Raw genomic sequence first — 20,600 nt, forward strand, 5'->3', positions numbered from 1 at the left:
TTTGTTTTTCTATTATTTATCACGTTGGTTATATTAAGCATAAAGTATGATTTCATAATCTTATCACCCTTTCTTTTGTTATTTTTAGTGATCTCAGTGAAAATCAAATTCAAGCAATTCCAAGAAAGGCTTTCCGTGGGGCAGTTGACATTAAAAATCTGTGAGTATATATGCACATCTTAATTTACAGTGCTTTATAAATTGTAATCTGTTTTGGATCAGGTTTACATTTTTAATTATCAGAAAAATTAAATAGTGGTGTAATTTTCTTGTTATTTGTAAAATCTTCCAAAACCAACATAATTTTTTTCTGTTTGTACTGATGTTTGGCAACTCAAGTCATTATAAAATTATTTTAAAATACTCTGATTAGTGTTTTATAATTTTCAAAGAATGAAATGGTATTATGATGTGTTGTTTTTATCACTTTTTCCTGGAGTCCTCCCTTGTTCCCTTTGCAGTTTCTGTCAGGGTATGCTAAAATTCAACATATAAACAGTTTTATTTTCTTTTGGAAATAGATAACATTTTTCAGCTAAAGATAAAGATGGCTCAGAACCACAGCTCTTTCTGGAGTTTTTAGATGTTAGAGGTGTAAAAATGATAAATTCATCTTTTTCTTTGTGTGAATTTTTCTCACATCTTTTCCCTCCTATCTTTGAACGACTGTGTGAATAGCCACCCTTAATAAGAAGAAAAAAGAAAAGAAAAAACATATTTCTTTATTTTCCTTGATAAATCTTTAATCTAGTGTGTTTCTTGGTGTTTAAGTGCCTACAGCTCTCAAGCTACCTGTGAAATATAAGCTCTCTGTGGCAAACCTAATATTGTCAATATATATCTTTATCAATTTCAAAATACCACGTTAGTCTTTTAAAATGACTTTTCAGTTTACTTCACATGTTGAGGGTTCAAATGTTTTCCATAGCTATTGCAATACCTTGGAATGTGGGGGTGAAGAGCCCTTGGGTACCAAGATTAACTCTTACAAGCCAATATTTCTTAGCTAGTCATAAACAGGGCAGGCAATTTTTCAAGAATTAACTTATATTCAGAATTCTCCATGGGAGAATTCAGTTCCATTTTTCTTTAGTAGTGAAAGTGAGACAGATGTTGTCCTTTGTCAAAGAAGACAAGTGTTGATAAAGCCACAGATTTGGGCCTTTACATTTCCCCAGTAGAAATGTGTTTTTCTTTATCGTGTATCTGTGCTTTCTGAGTGCCCAAGTAATAACAGAAAAGTACAGCTTTATGGTTATAAATAGACAAAGCCATTAACATCGTGACGGTGGTGATTTTTTTATGTGCACTTAGACAAAAAAGATTTTTTTCCTGCTTTCTTTCTCTCTTTACTAGCTGGGACTTTGAGAATGTTTAAGTAGGCTCGCCAACACAGGGGGATCCAATCTGTCTCAGTGCATTATGTGTGGCTATGATATTACTTAAGAATTCATAGATGTACGCTCAAGTTGCAGTGGCTACAACTGGCCACCCTGCAGTATGTTACTTGTAACCTCACAGTGGGGCTGCCATTAAGCACTTAGTACAAGTGCATTTAACTATTCTTCAGGTATTCAAAGAATTTCAAGTCACCAACTTTATGTTCCTATGTGGAAGTCTACATTTAGGACTACTGACCCATCTCAGGGGATTTTTTTTAACATGTTTTCTTCATTTAACTGAAAAGCAAGTTCAGAGATTAAGCGGAAAGTGAGAGAGTAATCTGGCTGCCATGTGAAATGGGCATTTTAAAGATCCCCCACATACATTACTGAATTTTCTCAAGTTCAAAGACTTACATAGACTGTACCGTGAAGTTAGGATTACAGACTGAGACACTTTTCCTGTAATTTGGATTCATGCACATGAACAGTCATCCAACTCCTCTTGTCCTTTAGTACTTAATTTCACAAACTGACTTCTAGTTACTTGGCTTTGTTGTGGTTATTAGGCAAATGAGGTGCAAAAGAACTTTAAACCACTAAAATGCTAGGAAACTGTAGTGTTATGTTTCATTATACAATTATCCATTGAGTGACTCATAAAGTTATCCATGAATAAATTGCTCACAGAGGGGACAGACTAGTAGAATATGAGATATATTTCAGTATTAGAATTTAATTAAAAGATTATTTAAACATGCATATGATTCCTGTGAGTCAGTTAGATGCAGAACTTCAAAATAAAAAAGTATATGCAAACATTAAATGAACATACAACAAAAACAAGATTTATAAATTAGAGATCACATGCTATAGGAATTCAGGGAGGAACAACTTCATAGTATTATGAAAAATTGTTAGAATAAAAGAATATAGGGGGAAATTTAAGCTATTATCTTATGTGTGGGTGAACAGTAGATAGGAGCAAATTGAGGAAGAACATGCTATCAAAATTAAAATGCAATGGAGTTTTGGTTTGTTTTCTGTGCATACAAAATGGAATGTGACTTTTTTTAAGTGAAGCAGTGATGAGACGTGGGAGGTGCTGGCTGACAGCTTTGGACATGCATCTTTCTGTGGAAGAAAGGAAGCATAAGGAATGGGGTAGACCTCAATAGTAACCCTAAAATAATAAGAAGAAAATTACTCCTATTCTCACCATCTTCCGTGAACTAATGCAAAAGGAAAGGATGCTTAATCAGCTCAAATAGCTAGAAGAGACTTCAGGGTTCAAAAATATTTCAAACCGTATTTTCAAAAATCATTCTCATTTCATGGGGCAGAGTATAAAGTTTAGGGATTTTTTTTCCCCTTTCAACCAAAGGCAGCAAATCTCCTAATTTGTAAGAATAAAATTTAACTTGCAGTATTATTAAACTGCTAGTCCCAGCCATCCATGAATCAGCATCAGACCATTGATGGCGACTTTAGTACTCCTTGGGACAGAGAACAGTGTTTTGTCGCCTTTGCTGTGCTCCAGTAAGGCTAAGTGAGATTTGTTAATGGGGCTTCATCACACCACCACTCAAGCCACCACTGTCCTATGGGCTCCCCGTTCTCTCTAGGTAAAAATGGGACAATTACCGGTGAGATCCTATGTGCCTGTGTGTTCACTCCTAAGTTGGTTGTCTTTCATGGTGTCCCAATCATAGCTGCATAATTATTCACAGGTTAAAAGAGGGGAAAGAGGTAGAGCAGCAGGCATCTGTGAGGAGCAGAGCCATCCTGGAGAGCTATCTGCCATCCTACCCTGCCCTAGTCTAGCAAATTTTCCAGATCTTCCACTTCTGAGCCTAATGTGAAGCAGTTTCCATTCCTCCAGGATTTCTGGTGACAGCACTTGGTTTACTCTTGAGGTCTGGCTAAACATGCTCTAGGCGGCATCCTGACAATATAAAATTGATGCTGTGGAAATGTTGCAAATTACTACATTTTATTTCCCTTCCTCCAGGCAAGCCCCACTTAAACTATTTCAGACAGATGAACATTCTTCTTGGTCTTAAGCATCTCAGGGGAGAACTAGCAATAACTTTTTTGCTATCTCGCTTTATTTCATAGCTGGATTAAAATACTTTTCGTATTTTGTTATGTAACCTCTTTCTATACTACACGTGCCCCCATGCCACCCACAGCTTCTATCAATTTCTTTTTTCTTGACATTTTAGACACTCAAATATTATGAAAACAAAATTGTAATACAATATCAACAAAATAATTGCATTTCCAACAGCTTCCAGCAGCAGTGTTTATGGAATCTCCATTTGTGGTATTAAAGTCTCAAACTGTGAACTATTAATAACCTGCTTTTACCAAAGGATGATTCTTCAAAAAACTAACCAATGCTTACAGAAGTTTTTATTAGAGTCTTTGTATGCATAATTAGTAGAATAATACTGAAATGATGAAACTTTGCTTCCCCTTAATCATACAGCATACATTATATTTTTTTCAAGCACTTGGTTATATATTTCCACTAACACTTATCCTCTTAGAAAATATTCCAATCTAATCTGGAATCTATTTATAATAAATTTATATATAATTTATTTATAATTTATAATCTGGCCTTATTTTTGCGACTTGTTTCCTTTTACTTCATGTGCTTTGTCTTCAGGTATATCTTAAGCATCTTTTATTTTATATGGAAAAAGCTATCCCCAATTCTATTTGCTCTGGAACTTAAGTAAAAAGAAGTATCAAAAGAAAAGCTTTGGATCGAAACAAGTTGCAGTCAGTCACATCACAAAGCTCATATTAGTTTACTATTATACATATTAGATCACTCTCTTTACAGCTATGGGAATAAATACTGAACATAACTGCCTGTAAGAACTATTTTAGGTCTGTGTAAAGGGGACTACACACCTGCTTCTTCCCTCTTTGCTTCTGCTATTTATCTTCAAGATGTAGTCTATGATTTTCATCCTACACACTTCCCTGTCTGTATCCTCTTCTTGTTAGCTTGTGTCTTTCCAGTCCCAATTATCCTACAGGTATGAATTTTACTCTCTTTTTCTAAGAAAAAAAAATAATCCTTGTTGACAAAATAACAGCTTTCCTTGCATGAAAATAAACCATGATTTTTATGGGCACTGAAGAAAATGTTAATATAATTTCATGTGCATTAATCTATAGACAGGTATATAATTTACAGAATGATGCAGCATGATTTTCTTAAAGCAATTCATGGTATTATTTAGAAAATAAATATGCATGATCATGACATTTTGAGGAAAAATAGTCCAATTTGTGATGCATGGTTTATTGACAATAAGAGAATTTGACAAACAGAAAAGAGAATTAGTCTGTTGTTACAAATCCACATGCATTATTTATGAATTGTGCTGTTTACTGTATTACTATCACGTTTCTTTTTTATGTGCCATTTTGTTTTCCTTTATTTTATTTTTCCAATAAATCCACTTCAACACATCAAATGCAGTTGTAGTCAACTTTACATGAGGCACATAGAGAGCCTAACACATTTCATGGATTGTGCCTTCATCTAGTTCAAACTTCTTTCCTGGTGTCTTTTCAGCATTATTCACATAATCATGCTGATACATGCTCAAGAGTTTGTCATATAGTATAGAGCGAATATATAACCCAAAAGGGAAGAATTGTGATCACCTTAAATGCAAGAGATTCCATATATCCTCTCTAGTCAGTTACCAAGTTTTCTTTATTTATAATTTTTCTTAAAAATAAAATCCTTTAGCCATCAAATTAAAGTTATCTGTTCATATCCAATTATCTCCAGTAGTGGATTTAATTAGGTCCGAGGCTAGAAATACTTTGAAACAGTTTCTTTGTTTATGGGCATGGTCCCTCATTCTTAAATTAAAACTCAAGGAATTTCAATAGATCGTAGAAACTTCTGAACTACCTATAGTTATAGTTCAAGGAAATGATTCTAAGCAATGAATCCCATAAGAGTCATTCTTCACAAGTCTGTGGCACTGAATGACACATACAAAATACAAATTATTTTGATGAAAAAGAAAGTGTTGTGACCAGGGGGCAGTATGGGCTGATGCCACTCTTAGAACTTGGGTACTGTCCATGGTCCTGCGCTATCGGTCTTTTTCTCTAACTCCCAAAGCGTCAGAATTGTGACCTTCCCAACAATGTGATGAGGTAACCAATCATAAACTCTTTCCAATTTTGCATATTTTGGCACAGTGCCTGAAGAACTTTTCTTCTATACTGGATTTTGTTCCATGGCTATGTAATATATGTAATGAATTATCAAAAGTGCGTCCAAAACAGAACAAACTAAAGCAAACAAAGCACAAGAAAAGATGACTGATTTTGAACACCAACAAAACAAAAGCTAATATGAATAGTGTTGTTGCCTTTCTTATCAATGAAACAGAACTGACTTTCAGATTTCTATGTCTCCGGTGTGGGTCAGCACACTTTGATACCTATGAACTAGTATAACAGCATCCTAATTGATTTTCACATCCAGGTTATAGTCTTATTGGATAATTCTAACAGATACTAGATTACTAGATATTTTTTCATGATGCAGAGTATTTGCTCTCTTATAATATCTGGTATTTGTATACATTCTGATTAATTATGATTTTCTGCCTGTGACAAAGATTTCCTGATTTGAACTATTACTTCAGCACAGAAGCTCTATGCTCAGACCCAAATAACCTGGGTCCTGAAAACAATCCCTTGACACTATAGTGCCTATTGTAATTTAGGAAAAAGTGGCATGGGAGAGAGAGAAGCCATGCAACAAAGTTCAGGTGGAGGGGAATTTTTATTGGGTAAATGTGAATGGGAAAACTGGGAGGGGAGAGGGGAAACTGGCCTCTGGGGACAGAAGAGAAAAGAGAAGTGGGAGAGAGAGAGAAAGAAAGAGAAAGAAGGAGAGATGGGAGGTGGGCAGGACTCTTAAAAGAGAATATAGTGAATGTGCACAGGTGGTGCTCTTAGTGGCCAAGCTGAGAGCGAGCGTTTACCCCAAGGTCAGGCCAGCACAGATGCCTGAAAGCCAACAGTGCCTCTAATCAGACTGTTTTTTTTCATGGAGCTGTTCTTTCTTCTGTAGGTAAAATTTTCATTTCTCTCTAACTAGGTGTACTCTATCAGTGTCTATCATCTATGAATATCTATCTACCTACCTTTCTGTCTGTCTGTCTATGTATCTATCTCTGTATGTATGTATGTATGTATGTATGTATGTATGTATGTATCTATCTATCTATCTATCTATCTACCTACCTACCTATGTGTTTGTGTGTGTGTATATGTATGTAACATGACAACTTGGATATTATATAGGGCTGGAAAATGAATCTAGGTCTTAATGCATGCTAGGAAACCTTTCGACTGCTGGGCCACATCATAGACATTTAAAGAGATATAAGTTTTTTCTACACTACACTAATTTAAATACCTCTACTTAAAGGAATCACAGCCTTTATAGAATTTTACATTACTTCTTTGAATTGTGCCCGTACATTTATCTAAAAATTCACCTGAAGCAAAGAAGCATTGTGAATTTGCTTCCTGAGGTCTTGGATACTGTGTGGAAACTTTGGAAATATATCATTCTCAATTACAATCAAAGATAAACATAATATTTGCTATTTATTGTAGACAAGTTTTCAGACTTTTGAGTCTTATTATTTCATCTGTGCAGTAGAGGTGTTGGCAATATTTACCTTCCCAATTTACTGTGAAGGATAATTAGATTGTATATCAATGAATATGTAACATTCAGTGTAAGTATTTATTATAATCAGTCTTAGTGTCAAAAAGGTTTGGTTAATTTTTCTAGAAATTCCAGGACACAAATATCATTCTAGTTGTTTTTTCTCTATTTTCTATTAAAAGTACTTCTTTTACTTCTGCAGGCTCTTTTCATTCCCTCAAACAGCAAGGGCATATACATTTGTAACATAGAGTATTCTAGTGAAATTTGAAGTTTCTTGTTACTGAGATATATAAAGCATTGCCTGAAAGACTGTAAAATAATTAAAACTAAGATAATGCAAATTGTTGAAATTCTTTGGATAGTTTCTCAGTTTAGCATGAAGTACCCCAAAACCTGGCTCTTGCTGGTAAGCATGTTCTGAGAGATATGCAGTTGTTTAAATTAATATTTATGATATTTAATGATTTAGCCCAACTTGTGCTATTTTTCTTTTTTTATATGTTATTGTTTTAATTACAAAATGTTGTTTGAATAACAGTTGGAATGAGATTTGGCTATTTACAGTTTAATATAGACTTGAATTTTGCCCTTAGGGAAAGATACTATAACCAAATTAAAAGACTTTCCTAACTTATCTTCCCAAAATTTACTGGGTTTTTTTTTTTTGAAAAAATAAATCAGGTTTCTTTAGATTGCAAAATACTTTTATTGGCTCTGACCATTTTTATTTGTTTTAAATTATCTAAAGATTTAGAGTCCTTTATTTTACAGCAGCAATATAAATAACACACCATTTCTAGCTTTTGAAATTAAATAGAGCAAAAGTGGGTCATTGTCATATGAACTTCATTGAGAAATTGGTAACCTCTTGCTTGGATCACACAGTATTATGGATTTTAATGCTCTGTGATATTTCACAATTAAGTCTATTTTAAACATTCTAATTTTTATGAAAGAAAGCCAATTAGCAACTGGATATTATTTCTTGGATGTTGAAGAAAAATATATGTTTGCTATGTTTAGAGATGCAATCATCTAAATTTAACACTGTGAAATAAGCTTTGCATATAAGATTAAAATACAGTATGGCAACTAAATTTTTTTATTTTATTTTATTCTTTTTTAATTAAAATTTCCGCCTCCTCCCGGTTTCCCATTTCCCTCCCCCTCCTCCCACATATTGCCCCCTTCCCCCACTCCCCTCTCCCTATCCCCACTCCTCTTCTCCTCCCCCACTCCATTCCCCCTTCCTCTCAATACTGAAGAGCAGTCCAAATTCCCTGCCCTGCGGAAGACCAAGGTCCTCCCAATTCTATCTAGGTCCAGGAAAGTGAGCATCCAAACAGGCTAGGCACAAAGCCAGTTCATGTATTAGGATCGAAACCTAGTGCCATTGTCCTTGACTTCTCATCAGCCTTCATTGTCCGCCATGTTCAGAGAGTCCAGTTTCAACCCATGCTTATTCAGTCCCAGTCCAGCTGGCCTTGGTGGGCTCCCAATAGATCAGTTCCACTGTCACAGTAGGTGGGTGCACCCGTCGTGGTCCTGACTTCCTTGCTCATGTTCTCCCTCCTTCTGCTCCTCATTTGGACCTTAAGAGCTCAGTCCATTGCTCCAAATTGGGTCTCTGTCTCTATCTTGATCCATCGCCATATGAAGTTTCTAAGGTGATATGCAAGATATTCATCAGTATAGGATAGGGTCATTTCAGGTTCCCTCTCCTCAGTTGCCCAAGGTACCAGCTGGGGACAACTAAATTTTAAAGCAAGGATATAGGAAATATTTTAAGAAAACTTTAACAAAACATACAGTATCTCCAGCTCTATTATATTTATCCTTTTGTCTTTATTATACTGGTTTTAGACTTAATGTTAGAAGGTTATATATTGTTTCCATTAATTACACTCAGAGGCTGTTCACTGTGAAAGAAAACCAGGGAAGCTTCATATATTCAGTGTGTGAGTCACAGAGTGCGCTGCTCAGTGTCCGAGTCTGTTGGCCTGAGACTGTAGCCACACAAGCTAGGCGCCATCAGTACGGGGAGTCTGGGGCTTCCTAGGTATCAGTGGATTCTTGTCCACCCACTACTGAGCATAGGACTTAATACCGAACAGGATGAGGATGAAGGTGATGATTCCGTTTGACCTCTCTATTTGCATGAAATCATGCAGTGCTTGGAAAACCAATCCACAAATAAGGACAGTGGTGGAGTGACTAGAGAGATTTCCCACCGGAAAAGAAGCAAAGTGTAGATTACAAAACGGAAATTACTAAGACAAGACACAGACACCCATGCTAATCCATGTTGAGTGAAGAGTTCAGAAATCTAACTATAATAGGTTTCTTTCTTCATAATAATAAAATCTCCTCATGGTGATTTTCATGTACAACAGAAGCATCAGAAAAAATTCTGCTCTCCCTAATGTCCTCATTTGAATTCTTTAGAGAATAAAATTATGGCTGAATAATTAATTGGAATTTTAGAGAATTAATAAGAAGTGTCTGCATCCTTAATTCATAACAATTCCATGTTGCAATTAGAATTCCCACCTAAGAAAACTCAGACTTAACTAAATGCAAGACCAGACACTTTTCTTGTTTCCAGAAGGCACAAGCATCCAGGGCTTAAGGCCATTGAGAGGGATGTATGCAGAGTGAAAGAACCAGGGGGCAGGAAGGGTCCAGAAACCCCCAAATAAATTATGCTGTTGGGCTATTTTGACAGTGTGTTTTGAACCCTGTAGACAGATGGAATTCTGCACACAGAGATTGCCGCACAGCAATCACGAAAGCACAAAGTTTTCTGTAGCCACTCACTTAACTGTCAAAATTTACAATTGATGAAGAAATTATTCAACAATTTGCGTTTTCTTATCTTTAACTTACTCACAACTCCATGAATTATTTACATCCTGAGGAAATGTGTGTCCTGAGATTTGGTAGCATTCAGAAAACTTTAAAAATATACTCATGTTTTACTTTTATGAAACTCAAGCATTCCAAATATCTTTACATATATCTGTTAAACTGTCGAGAACAACATGTAACCACACCAAATACCAAAAGGGAGTTCAAGTGCCTAAGTTTCCAGCAATAGTACAAGTTCTGCCATAAGGAAAGCGATAAGTCTTTTAGTCTTGTAGAACAGGATTCGCCTGGGTGCTTTCTGGCATGCTCCAGATTCCCCTTTGTGCATTGTATGCATGATTTAGAAGCAGCTGTGTCAGCACTGATTTATACATTGACAGCTAAGGATAATAAGATATGGGCAAACATACAGCTCACCCTTTTACAGATTAACCTGGAGACTGCATTAGGCAAATTTGATAGCCTTAAAAGATTTTGCCAATTTGTCTGGAAACAATTTCTCTTTTGTAGCATGTCAAGGGTAACACTTCTTGCCACTGTACTAATTTAAATGGCTTTGATAAATTGTTCAAGAGGTTAGAGAATGGTAGTGTAGATATATATTTGGCACTTCGAAATAAAAAGGCTATTAACTTAATTGTTAAATGAATTTAATCTTTAAAAATCAAAAGTGCTCAAGGATCTAAGTGTTTTCTTGGAACCATAGCAACCATATTATATCACGAGGCTTTAAATGTCTTCCTGGAAAATGAAATTATACTTCTGCATTGCTTCCTAATAAGCGGGAAAAGCTTTCATCTATTGCAGTAGCAGGAGTCCTGGGCGTATTAGGGAAAAGCTAAGGTTTATAGTGGTGGAACTCTAGATTTCCCAGAATGCACTTGCTTTTATATTGTCCTACATTGTACTATTTACAAGACATCAGGTAGTATTGTCTATGATTGTGTATCCTGGAGACTTATTTAAAACTGAGATGTAGCATTCATGAGATATTCCCTACATACATACTTTCTAAGTAAGGGATCTATAGAGACCTCTCTGAAAGCTAGCAGATGCGATCACCACACCTCTATTCAGTAGCCCTGCGAGAAGACCAGCTGTTTTATGAAATGTTCAAACAGTTCCTTCAGAGTAGTCCTCAAGTGTGAATTGGGCCTCTTGGTAAATTCTGGACTTGAAACACGGACAAGATGCGTTGATATTTTGATAGTAATCTCACTCTTATATGTCCATGTTACTAGAGCACTCATGGAGGGCAAACATTTAATTTCTCTATCAAATGAAGCATTAAAATACGTTTTCTCTACTGGAACAATAATGTCTCTAAACATCAAGGTACCATTGTGAGAACCACTCATTGGAAACAGGACAGGAAGTATCAGTTCTTTCTTTCAAGAAAGTCAATTCCTTTTCTATGTATTGTTGAAAGTGCTTTCTTCTCTACAAGACAAAAGATACAACATACAAGACATCCCTACCACAGTTTCCCCTCCTCCCACTCCCCGCATCCTTTCTTCCCAGATTGGAAGTAAATTTCTTAACATGGACAGCAAGATTTTTAATTCAAACAAAAACATCAGAAAAAGAAAAAAAATCATAAACAAGTCTGAGCCATCCATTTTATTCCGTCTACAACTGAATATTGATGTTCAGTCTTTAAAACACTAAAGAAGAGTCATTTGTTTGAATGATATATGATTGAGTGGGCTGAAATAAAGGTAAAATGTTTCATAATGTATATGCTATTGCGACAAAATCCTTACAGTTGATGTTTTTCTTTTTTTTATTGTCTGGGGCTAAAAATTAGCATCTTAAAGAAAATAACCAAAGTTTCATTTAAGTTTTAATGAATTCATTTCCATCATGCGCTAATATTGAACAAATAGTTTGGTTTTTTTTCTTTTTTTGGAATCACATTCTGAAAGTTTCTTAACTCAAAAAATTCTAGCCATTGGACAGAATTTGTATGTAACAATAAATGCAAATCTGAACGCTAGTGAAGCCCTGTGTACAATGACTGTAAGCTTTCCAATGTGTGTTCTTGGTTCGATGGGTGGGGAGATGCAGGGCATCCTCTCTTGTTTTCAGTTTGGAGTCTGGAAAGAAACTGCCTTTAAAAGATGGAAACGGAAAGTAGCCTTCCTCCTTCTTGCCAAGGATAGGGAAATTAACATGCAGCTGGGCTTCTCTGATAGATGGATTCTGTTAGGTCACTGAGGGGGTGCATGTGACATTAAGTGATTTACAGCCCTTTACCTTAATGAAATTGTTTCAGCAAGATGACGCTGAAAGCTCTTAATGGATAGCTTTTCTTGATGTAATGAAATTGCATTCCTATGGCATTTAATATAAGGTGCAGTTATTATTTACTGGAGCTTTCCAAGGGCTCCTATTTGCACAGACAGTTCGGAACAAAAAGAGACTTCAGTAGCTTCACAGGGAGGGCAGGATGGCTTGTGACAGTCTTAAGTGGATGAGTGTGTGTGAGGAAGCCTTTCAGGAAGTGCGACCGAAGCGTCAGTCCTCCTTCAGAAATCTTCAGGTCTCCTACACCCAGCTCCTGTGCCTTTCCGTTACATAGTCTTTTAATCCATTTAACAGGCAACTGGATTACAACCAGATCAGCTGCATCGAAGATGGGGCCTTTAGAGCGCTGAGAGACCTAGAAGTACTGTGAGTATCGCTTATTTCTCTGATTCTTTTCTAGAAAGTTGTTTCATTGTTTCTAGAGAGTAATATTGTGATGACTTAGCTAGTCAATAGCCCTGTGTCAAAATGTTTTCCTAACAGCAGCAGCAACAACAACAGCAAATATTCCTTTTAAAAAAACTTGTGAATACACAGAAGAGTCAAGATGTATGTGGTAGAAACCAAGGAAATGTTTCTATGTAGACATTCTGTATTTAAGAAGAGCACTTGAACGCCTACTTTTAATAAAATAACCTCATAGCATTGATAGATGTTTCCAAAGTTCCCAAATCCCTAAATATTAAGATAAAAATCCAAAATAAACCACTATTTACTAATATATTTGGTGGTTAGTGTGAAATGGAAAGGCGTTTTTATTTAATCATGCAATTTTCCATGATGACATAAGTCAACTTCATTTTTGTATGTTTATTTTGAATTTGGGTTCCTAATTCAAACCATGAGCCATGTATGAGATCCATTTCAGAGACTTCACTGCGATTCTCCTTAAGCGAAAAAATTTTTCTATGCTTTAGTTCCATCCACAAAACACTCAGAAATTTGATGTGTTCAGTATGAAGTGGTTTTGAATTTCTTATCAATTTGTTAAAAGTTGTACAAGAATTAACAAGTCCACCTCCATAAAAGGGGGTGGGTTAATTGAGGAGTATTTGAGCCACTGAAAGAAATATAATCTGAAGATGAATAATATTTCAACCAAGATAGTTTATTTTAGTAAGATTGCTATGTGATTTTTATTTTAATTACACATTAGAGAAGAGTTTCTACCTGTCCCTGATCTGAGTTAACATTTTAAAGAGTTGATAAAAAAAATCACAAATGTTACTCGTTTGAATTATTCAGTACATGGAGGTCATGTTGGTTGCTGTTGAAAAAAAATCTTTTTCTGCTTCAAAGATGGTCAAAGTGCTTACATACACTTTAGTTTAAAGCCACTTTTTAATCAGTGTGCAAGTAACTGTGCTGCTTGTGTGTGAGGGTGGAGGTGGGGGCGATGAGTGAGTGTAACAGAGAGAAAGCAAGTGTCAGTCCCACAAACTGAAGTGTTTAACATATATAGAGAACTATATAACATATATAACTACAGATTTACTTGAATCAGAAATAGTCACCTTGTTTATTGTTATTTTCAGCTTAGCAAATTTCTAAAGATTGACCTTTTTGATAACTGTTACTATGCAAGTGAAACAGAAATTTAAACATTGGAATATTGTTATTTTTATCTTAATAAAATGTCTAAAGTTTGACCTCTGCGGGAACCAATTCTATGCAACATGATAAAGAATGGTAATTCATGAGGTTAAATAAAAATCTAAAACATTGGAATAAGGCTCATAATTTCATATCATAGAGTTCCATGATGATTACAGCCTGTTTACAGATGCAAATAGTTAAAATTATCCACTACAAGAAAATGTTTGTGTATTTTTAAAATGTTTTAATGTTTTTGGTAAAATTTTGTGATGTCACAAATGTAATTTATGTAAATTTTAAAGATAATACATTTAGTGCATTTTAAACAGTATTTCCATAATTGGATTGATAAAGGAGAATGGGATAAAACTTTGAAAAGATGGAATTACTAAATAGACCATTACTAAACGATGTTCCTGAAAGAAGGGTGGCATCTGACTCTGTAGATTCTCTTCTTATGATCTCATGCAAGAATAGCAACTTAATGTTCATATGTAATTCCAGATACCCAGGGTTTTAATTTAAGTTTTATTTTTATTCCATGAGCATATTTGACTATCTGACACTATTGAGGTCAAACAAGAGAATATGGTGTGATCGTTCTGATCACTGATAAAATGTCTAGATAAGGATTTCTTTTTTTAGAAAGAGAGTTAATGAAGTCTGAAATTCCAAGAGAAGTCAGGATTGGTGAGACAAGAGTTAGTTTCTTATTCTTCCTGTTTAATTCTGGTTGATAGAATATACAATTAACTATGTATTTTTACTATGAAGAAATAATCTCAATAACATTGAAAACTAAATTTGTCTGTATGGCTTTTTTCTTATTAGGACATTGGACAGAGAAATGAAATAAAAATGCTAGATTTATATTTTTTCCTATAGAATAGTTATAACTTAATTAAATGGGAACATAGTGAGTCATGTCCATTAAATACTAGACTTTCTGCCAAGTCCTGTTCTTGGTTGGCAGTATGAGATAATAGCAACTAAATCATCATCAAATTGTAACGTGTACATCATCATTTTAAGGGTAATCTTTTGTATTTTTGCACTAATAAAACTTTTTTTATAAAAACATATGCTGGTTAAAAAAAAAAGAGCAAACGTAAAAATTGAGTTAGTTCCCAGGCAAAAGAAAGTATTCACAAGTGATCTCAAATTGTATCGCAGTGTACCCTGTACCTTCAAAGATTTTAGTTATGTTGAGCATGCCTAAATTTTGAGAGTGGGAAAAGATGTCAGTTGAAATCAAATCCCTTTGAAAAGAGACACACCTGCAGAGATGAATAAGACAAGCAGAAGATACTTAGAGTTGGTAAGAGTAATGAACTTTTTGGGGGTTGATTGCTCATTTTGTGAAATATTCTGGGGATGAAGTGAAAGTGAGGGACTACAGTTTATCGAAGACTAAGTGATCTGTAAAAACAGAGTGATTCTTCGAGGGGGAAATTGACAGGACACCGGGGGTTCTGCCCATGCAAAAGAGGTACACTGATGAGCAGGGGGATGGCATTTGAGCCTCGTCAGGAGTTTGCACTGGACTTTTTAACTGAGCAGTCTGTGGAGGTCAGACAAGGGACATCAATGAAATGAGTCAACGAAGAGATGGAATGGGCAAGAAAATAGACAAGAAGGGACAGGCCTCTCCCTTGTGGAGTCTGCAGGCACACTTGACTATGTCTTTCTTGTTCTGCTGAGCCTCTTGTTTCCTATATCAACATGGTGAAGGCAGGCGTGAAAATATCTTCAATAAACCCTCAAACTACTCTTGAAAGAAAGACAAAGAAACAAAACACAGACAAGCAAGCAAACAAACAGAAACCAAAAATGGACTGACAGCGGAGCATGATGTGCTCCTTAGTAAGCCAGACATGATATTCGCCGTTGTCATACCTAGTGTTCAGTTGTTTGTTCCCCCGGTGCTACGGAAGGTGGTCAAGCAATATGACTCACCCAGGAACTTTGAAATAGAAATGTTTAGCTCAATCTCCTTCTTATTGTTAAAAATACTAGTAATTAATTCATCTATTTCTTTTTGTTAATTACCCGTGTGAGAACTAGAAAGAGTACCTTTTCAGTGATACCTCTTCAGTTATACCATCAGGTGTGCTGGATTACTGTCCATGGTATTATCAAGAGACCAGGAATTGACTTCTCTGGAAAGCTGGTTACATCAGCTATGTACTTAAAACATTGAATGACCCTCTTTCCTACCCAGTTTTGAAATGTATTCACAGATAAAATAACTAACCTAGTGACTTAAAGTCACATAGAGAGAATACGTAATTCACGAGCATCTATAAAACATTGAATCCACTGCCTCATGTTGTCTAAAATCTGGTATTTACTTATGCTCTGCCATCATGGACTACTTGTGAAATACTGTTACAGTATATCTGATGTTTGAAGTAAAAAGTTTACTTCACATAGGAATTTTCTTTCAATTGATTCTCTTTCCCATTTTCAACATAATAATAACTATGAAGGGAGAGAAGGAGCAATCTGAATTAAGCAACAATTATACCTTTCACCAGAGCTCCTTTGACCACCTGTCTTTCTGACTCTACCTCACGACATGATGACTAAGATTGTGACCCAACAGAATTACACAAAGGACAGTATGCCATGCGACAACTAAAAGAATACACTAAGGCTTTAATATTCTGCCAGAGCAAGACGCCTCATCTCCAAAAGATAAAAATGCCAAATATATATACATGATATTTCACCCAAGCTTAAGGAGTAGCCATTACCCACAGCAAAGGGTAATTAAATAGTCCTTTATAATAACGATTATGTGTTGTTGGTATGGGATGTCAGCTGAAGAGTCCAAGAATGTGAACATCACCATGGACACTAATTAAACAAAGATGTAAAGTCCAATTTTCTAATTCATTTTTCTATGATAATCAAACAGGCTTGCATGCAATAGTATAATGTAACAAAAATGTCTGACCTAAGCCCTACATATATATTTTTCAAGTGTTTAATAAGATGGAATGCATAGTAATATATTTAAATATGAAAATTAGGTATCATATTTTCTCTAAAATAGTGAATTCTCTATGTGTTCTCTACAAAGAAGTTTTTTACTTAAATGAAGTCATAAGAAATTTTGATGTTAATATAAAAAGATCAATGGTTTTCCAAATCTAACTAAAGATTTTAACTTTTTTTTATTCTACAGCACTCTCAACAATAACAATATTACTAGACTTTCAGTGGCAAGTTTCAACCATATGCCTAAACTTAGGACATTGTAAGTAGCCAAAATGTACAAAAAGATGGATTTAATTATTAAGACTGTTACTTCAGTACAATTTTTAATAATCAGTGTATGGGACCATTAGCTCATTATAGCATAGGCAAAGAAAATGCAACTTGGGAAGAATGCTAGAAGTACTGCTTTCGAAAATGAACTATTACTCTGAAAACTTGGTTTCCTTACAAATGATATACATTGCAGAAAGTTTGGAGAAAAATAAAACATTTACTTTGAGCTATTGGAGAGGTCACATTTCATTAAAAAGTGAAAGACTCCTTGATTGGCTGTCAGAAATGATAAATGGGAAATCTTTATGATTTTATTACTGTATTAGAAGCAGACCTAATACAGCTAACGTGTGCTCCAGCGTTCTCTGTAATGTAAAGTCAGGGCATCACCCACTGGTGCTTGCATAATTAAAGCTGTGTCAGCATTTACATTTAAAACTATCTTTCCAGGGTCACACACAGTCATTAAGATATTTTTATGAAATAAAGTATGAACTACAGCTTATTTTTCTCTCTCCAAGAAAAATGAACCGTTAAACGCCAACGTGCAGCTTTTTAATTTTAGTATTTTAAGACAACAGATCTCTTGTGAACTGGGGTTCAAAATCACCCAGACCTAAAAAGTGAATTACTAGAAACATGGGACCAAAAATCAAAGATTTGGCCTTGTGGTTGGGAAACTTATTTTTAAATCAGTTATGTCTATTTTGATTAATTTTTCAAAATATTTCTCTTTTTAAAACAGCAAATAACCAAGCCGGGCGTGGCAATGCACAATTGGCAATCCAATCATTTAAGAGGCAAAACAGGAAGTTCGGGCATTCAAAGCTGACCTTTGCTACATAGGGAGGTCAAAGCAGCATGAGTTACATGAGATTCTCCCTTATAAAAATAAACAAAGTAAATCAATAAGCAATCAACTATCTGATACTTGGAAACATTCCTTTTATTTCTTAAATAAACACCCACTCAGTTGTGTTTGGTGGCAAGGCCTTTAATCTCAATAATCTCAGTATTCAGGTAGCCGAGACAGGTAGAGCTAATGAGTCCAAGGCCAGTCTCGTCTATGCAGTGAGTTCTAGCCAAGGATGCAGGCTGCAATCTTATCTAAAAAATAAAATTAAAATGTGCTTCAATTTATAAGTCTTTTAATTCCTTGACATTGTTAATTTAATAACTAAATTTATATCCCTATCAAAATGAGATTGATTAATAACCTCATTTACCTAAACTGTTTTTGACAAAATGAGTTTAATATTAACTTTATGTAATATATGTGCAAAGAAAGAACTATGATTTTAATACCCATAAAAAGAAATATAGTTAAACTGTAAAAGAACCTATCATTGCATTTTAGTGCCTTTATCTGCTGGTAGCCATATACTAGCTTGTCTTCCAAACAAGCTGTAAATTGTTTTTCATTTTTTTAAACTTTTTCTTATTAATTGTATTGAGCTGTACATTTTTAAAATATTTTTTGTATCTTTTTATCACTCCCTGTTTGACATGAACATGGAAACAGGCTCTGTTTAGTTGAACCTATTTGGTAAGAATGGTAAAAGAGGTACCAGTGGCTACCAAAGGCAGTGTTCAAATTCTCAGCAAACTAAGGAGCTGGTCACTCACCATTCCAAAAATCCAATATTTGACTTCAGGATATCCATTTTAGTTTTGATGCAGGTCATCCTGGTTCTTAAACAAACACTCAAGGAGAATATGGCCATCATTTAATTTTAAATTCCCTCCCTTTTGGTTGGCTCATTTTTCTTTAGCATCGTTGGTACTTAAAAATTCCATTTTTATACTTGGATTATCTTTCTAGGCTGAGTTCTGTATTTTACAATCCATTATCATTATTGAGTTAGGATTGAACACATCAGCTAAAAGGGGCTAAAATTGTCCCACTGTGTCATAGACAATTTTAGGAATGATGTTTTGATTTATAGCATTAGGTGCCCTGTCTTTAGTTTGAGCGAAGGTAAAACACAGTTTGAAGTCATTTACCTAATTTACTGGATACATTTGCCTGATATTTTATTAATGGAGAAGTACTATTTGCAATTTGGAAGGAACCCATGATCTTGCATAGATTCTGGCAGCATAAAGGGGTCTTATTTAATTTCTCCCCTTCCAGCCATTTTGCCTTTTAATTTTACTCTTTGCTCTTTGAAGCTAGATTCTAAGAGCCAAATTCAGCTAATCCCTTTTCTGAGAGACTGGGCCCAGTGGGGTGGGAGAAAAAGAAGGGAGGGAAGGGAGAAATTACAAGAGGTATGTTAAAAGCCGACTGCCTTATATTGAATTATTATTTGTCTTACTCAGCAAAATAGTGCTATGCTAAAATGACTTTGTAAGCCGTTGCTATAGAAACTAATAATGGTCTTTGCTGATATTTGAACTATAAGCCACACCTTTAGTTCTAAACACTTGCCATCCACCCCTCTTCATGCCCACAGCCTTGGACCACCTCCTTGGCTTTGTTATGGTGGGGATGGAGAATAATTTGCCCCAAGCTGATATTTTTTTTCTCATTACCCTTTTGAAGGAATATAAGCAAAAATAATTTCGTGATCCTTCTTCTTCTGCCTTTTTGCCTAGCTAAAACTAGAACTGACTCATGTTTATGAAGTAGTTTAATTATCTGAGAAATAATTGTATTAGGAATTCCCTAAGGTGTGCCTGTATTGGTGTTGTTTTATTTTTTTTAAAGAAGTATATCTTTTTACAGATAAAGTTTGAATTAACTGACTCCTGTTTTCTTGCTTTGAACTCCTCCCTCTTATTTAGTCGACTCCATTCAAACAACCTGTACTGCGACTGCCACCTGGCCTGGCTCTCGGATTGGCTTCGCCAAAGGCCTCGGGTGGGCTTGTACACTCAGTGTATGGGCCCATCTCACCTGAGGGGACACAATGTAGCAGAGGTTCAAAAACGAGAATTTGTCTGCAGTGGTAAGATCAGTGGGGTTGTAGTATTTTAAACAACAACAACAACAAAGACAACACTGGTGTAACAGGTGTGAGGAATTCAAATTTCAAAGGTTCAGATTTGCTCCCCAGGGAGTCATCATGCATTCATCACCATGGAGACTCTGTTGTACAGCGAGAAGAACACTCGATTCTAGGACATTTGTACCTAGGGCAATTGTTGATTGTTGATAACTCAGAGAGAACCATCTTTCCAGTTGCATCCCAAGGGAATATAGGAAACTCCCAACTGTAACAATATTTGTGAAATACTGCTTTATCTTTTATTGAAGATTACTGTCTACTTTTATGCTCACTAGTGAAAAATGACTAGTAATCCTGGATACTTATCCTAAAATTCAGTATAACTCAACTGTAATTATAAAAAGATAGAGTATCTCTTTATAAATATATACATCTAATGATTCAGTTCTACTAAAAATAAGTATATAACTGCCTTATGCACTAAAA

At 35.2% G+C, this 20,600-nt stretch overlaps 1 protein-coding gene across 5 annotated transcripts in view; it reads left to right on the forward strand.

Moving 5' to 3' along the window:
• The window catches only part of Slit2 (slit guidance ligand 2), a 344,943-nt gene that overhangs the window by 211,599 nt on the left and 112,744 nt on the right, over nucleotides 1-20,600 (forward strand). For all 5 annotated transcript variants that reach the window (XM_057771564.1, XM_057771568.1, XM_057771566.1 and 2 more), the window contains 4 exons: nucleotides 89-160; nucleotides 12,586-12,657; nucleotides 17,078-17,149; nucleotides 19,951-20,114. In XM_057771564.1, coding sequence (XP_057627547.1) covers nucleotides 89-160; nucleotides 12,586-12,657; nucleotides 17,078-17,149; nucleotides 19,951-20,114 — 380 coding nt within the window. The remainder of the gene's footprint in view (nucleotides 1-88; nucleotides 161-12,585; nucleotides 12,658-17,077; nucleotides 17,150-19,950; nucleotides 20,115-20,600) is intronic.

This window comes from Chionomys nivalis, chromosome 6 (assembly GCF_950005125.1).
Source record: "Chionomys nivalis chromosome 6, mChiNiv1.1, whole genome shotgun sequence".
Lineage (NCBI taxonomy): Eukaryota > Metazoa > Chordata > Mammalia > Rodentia > Cricetidae > Chionomys > Chionomys nivalis.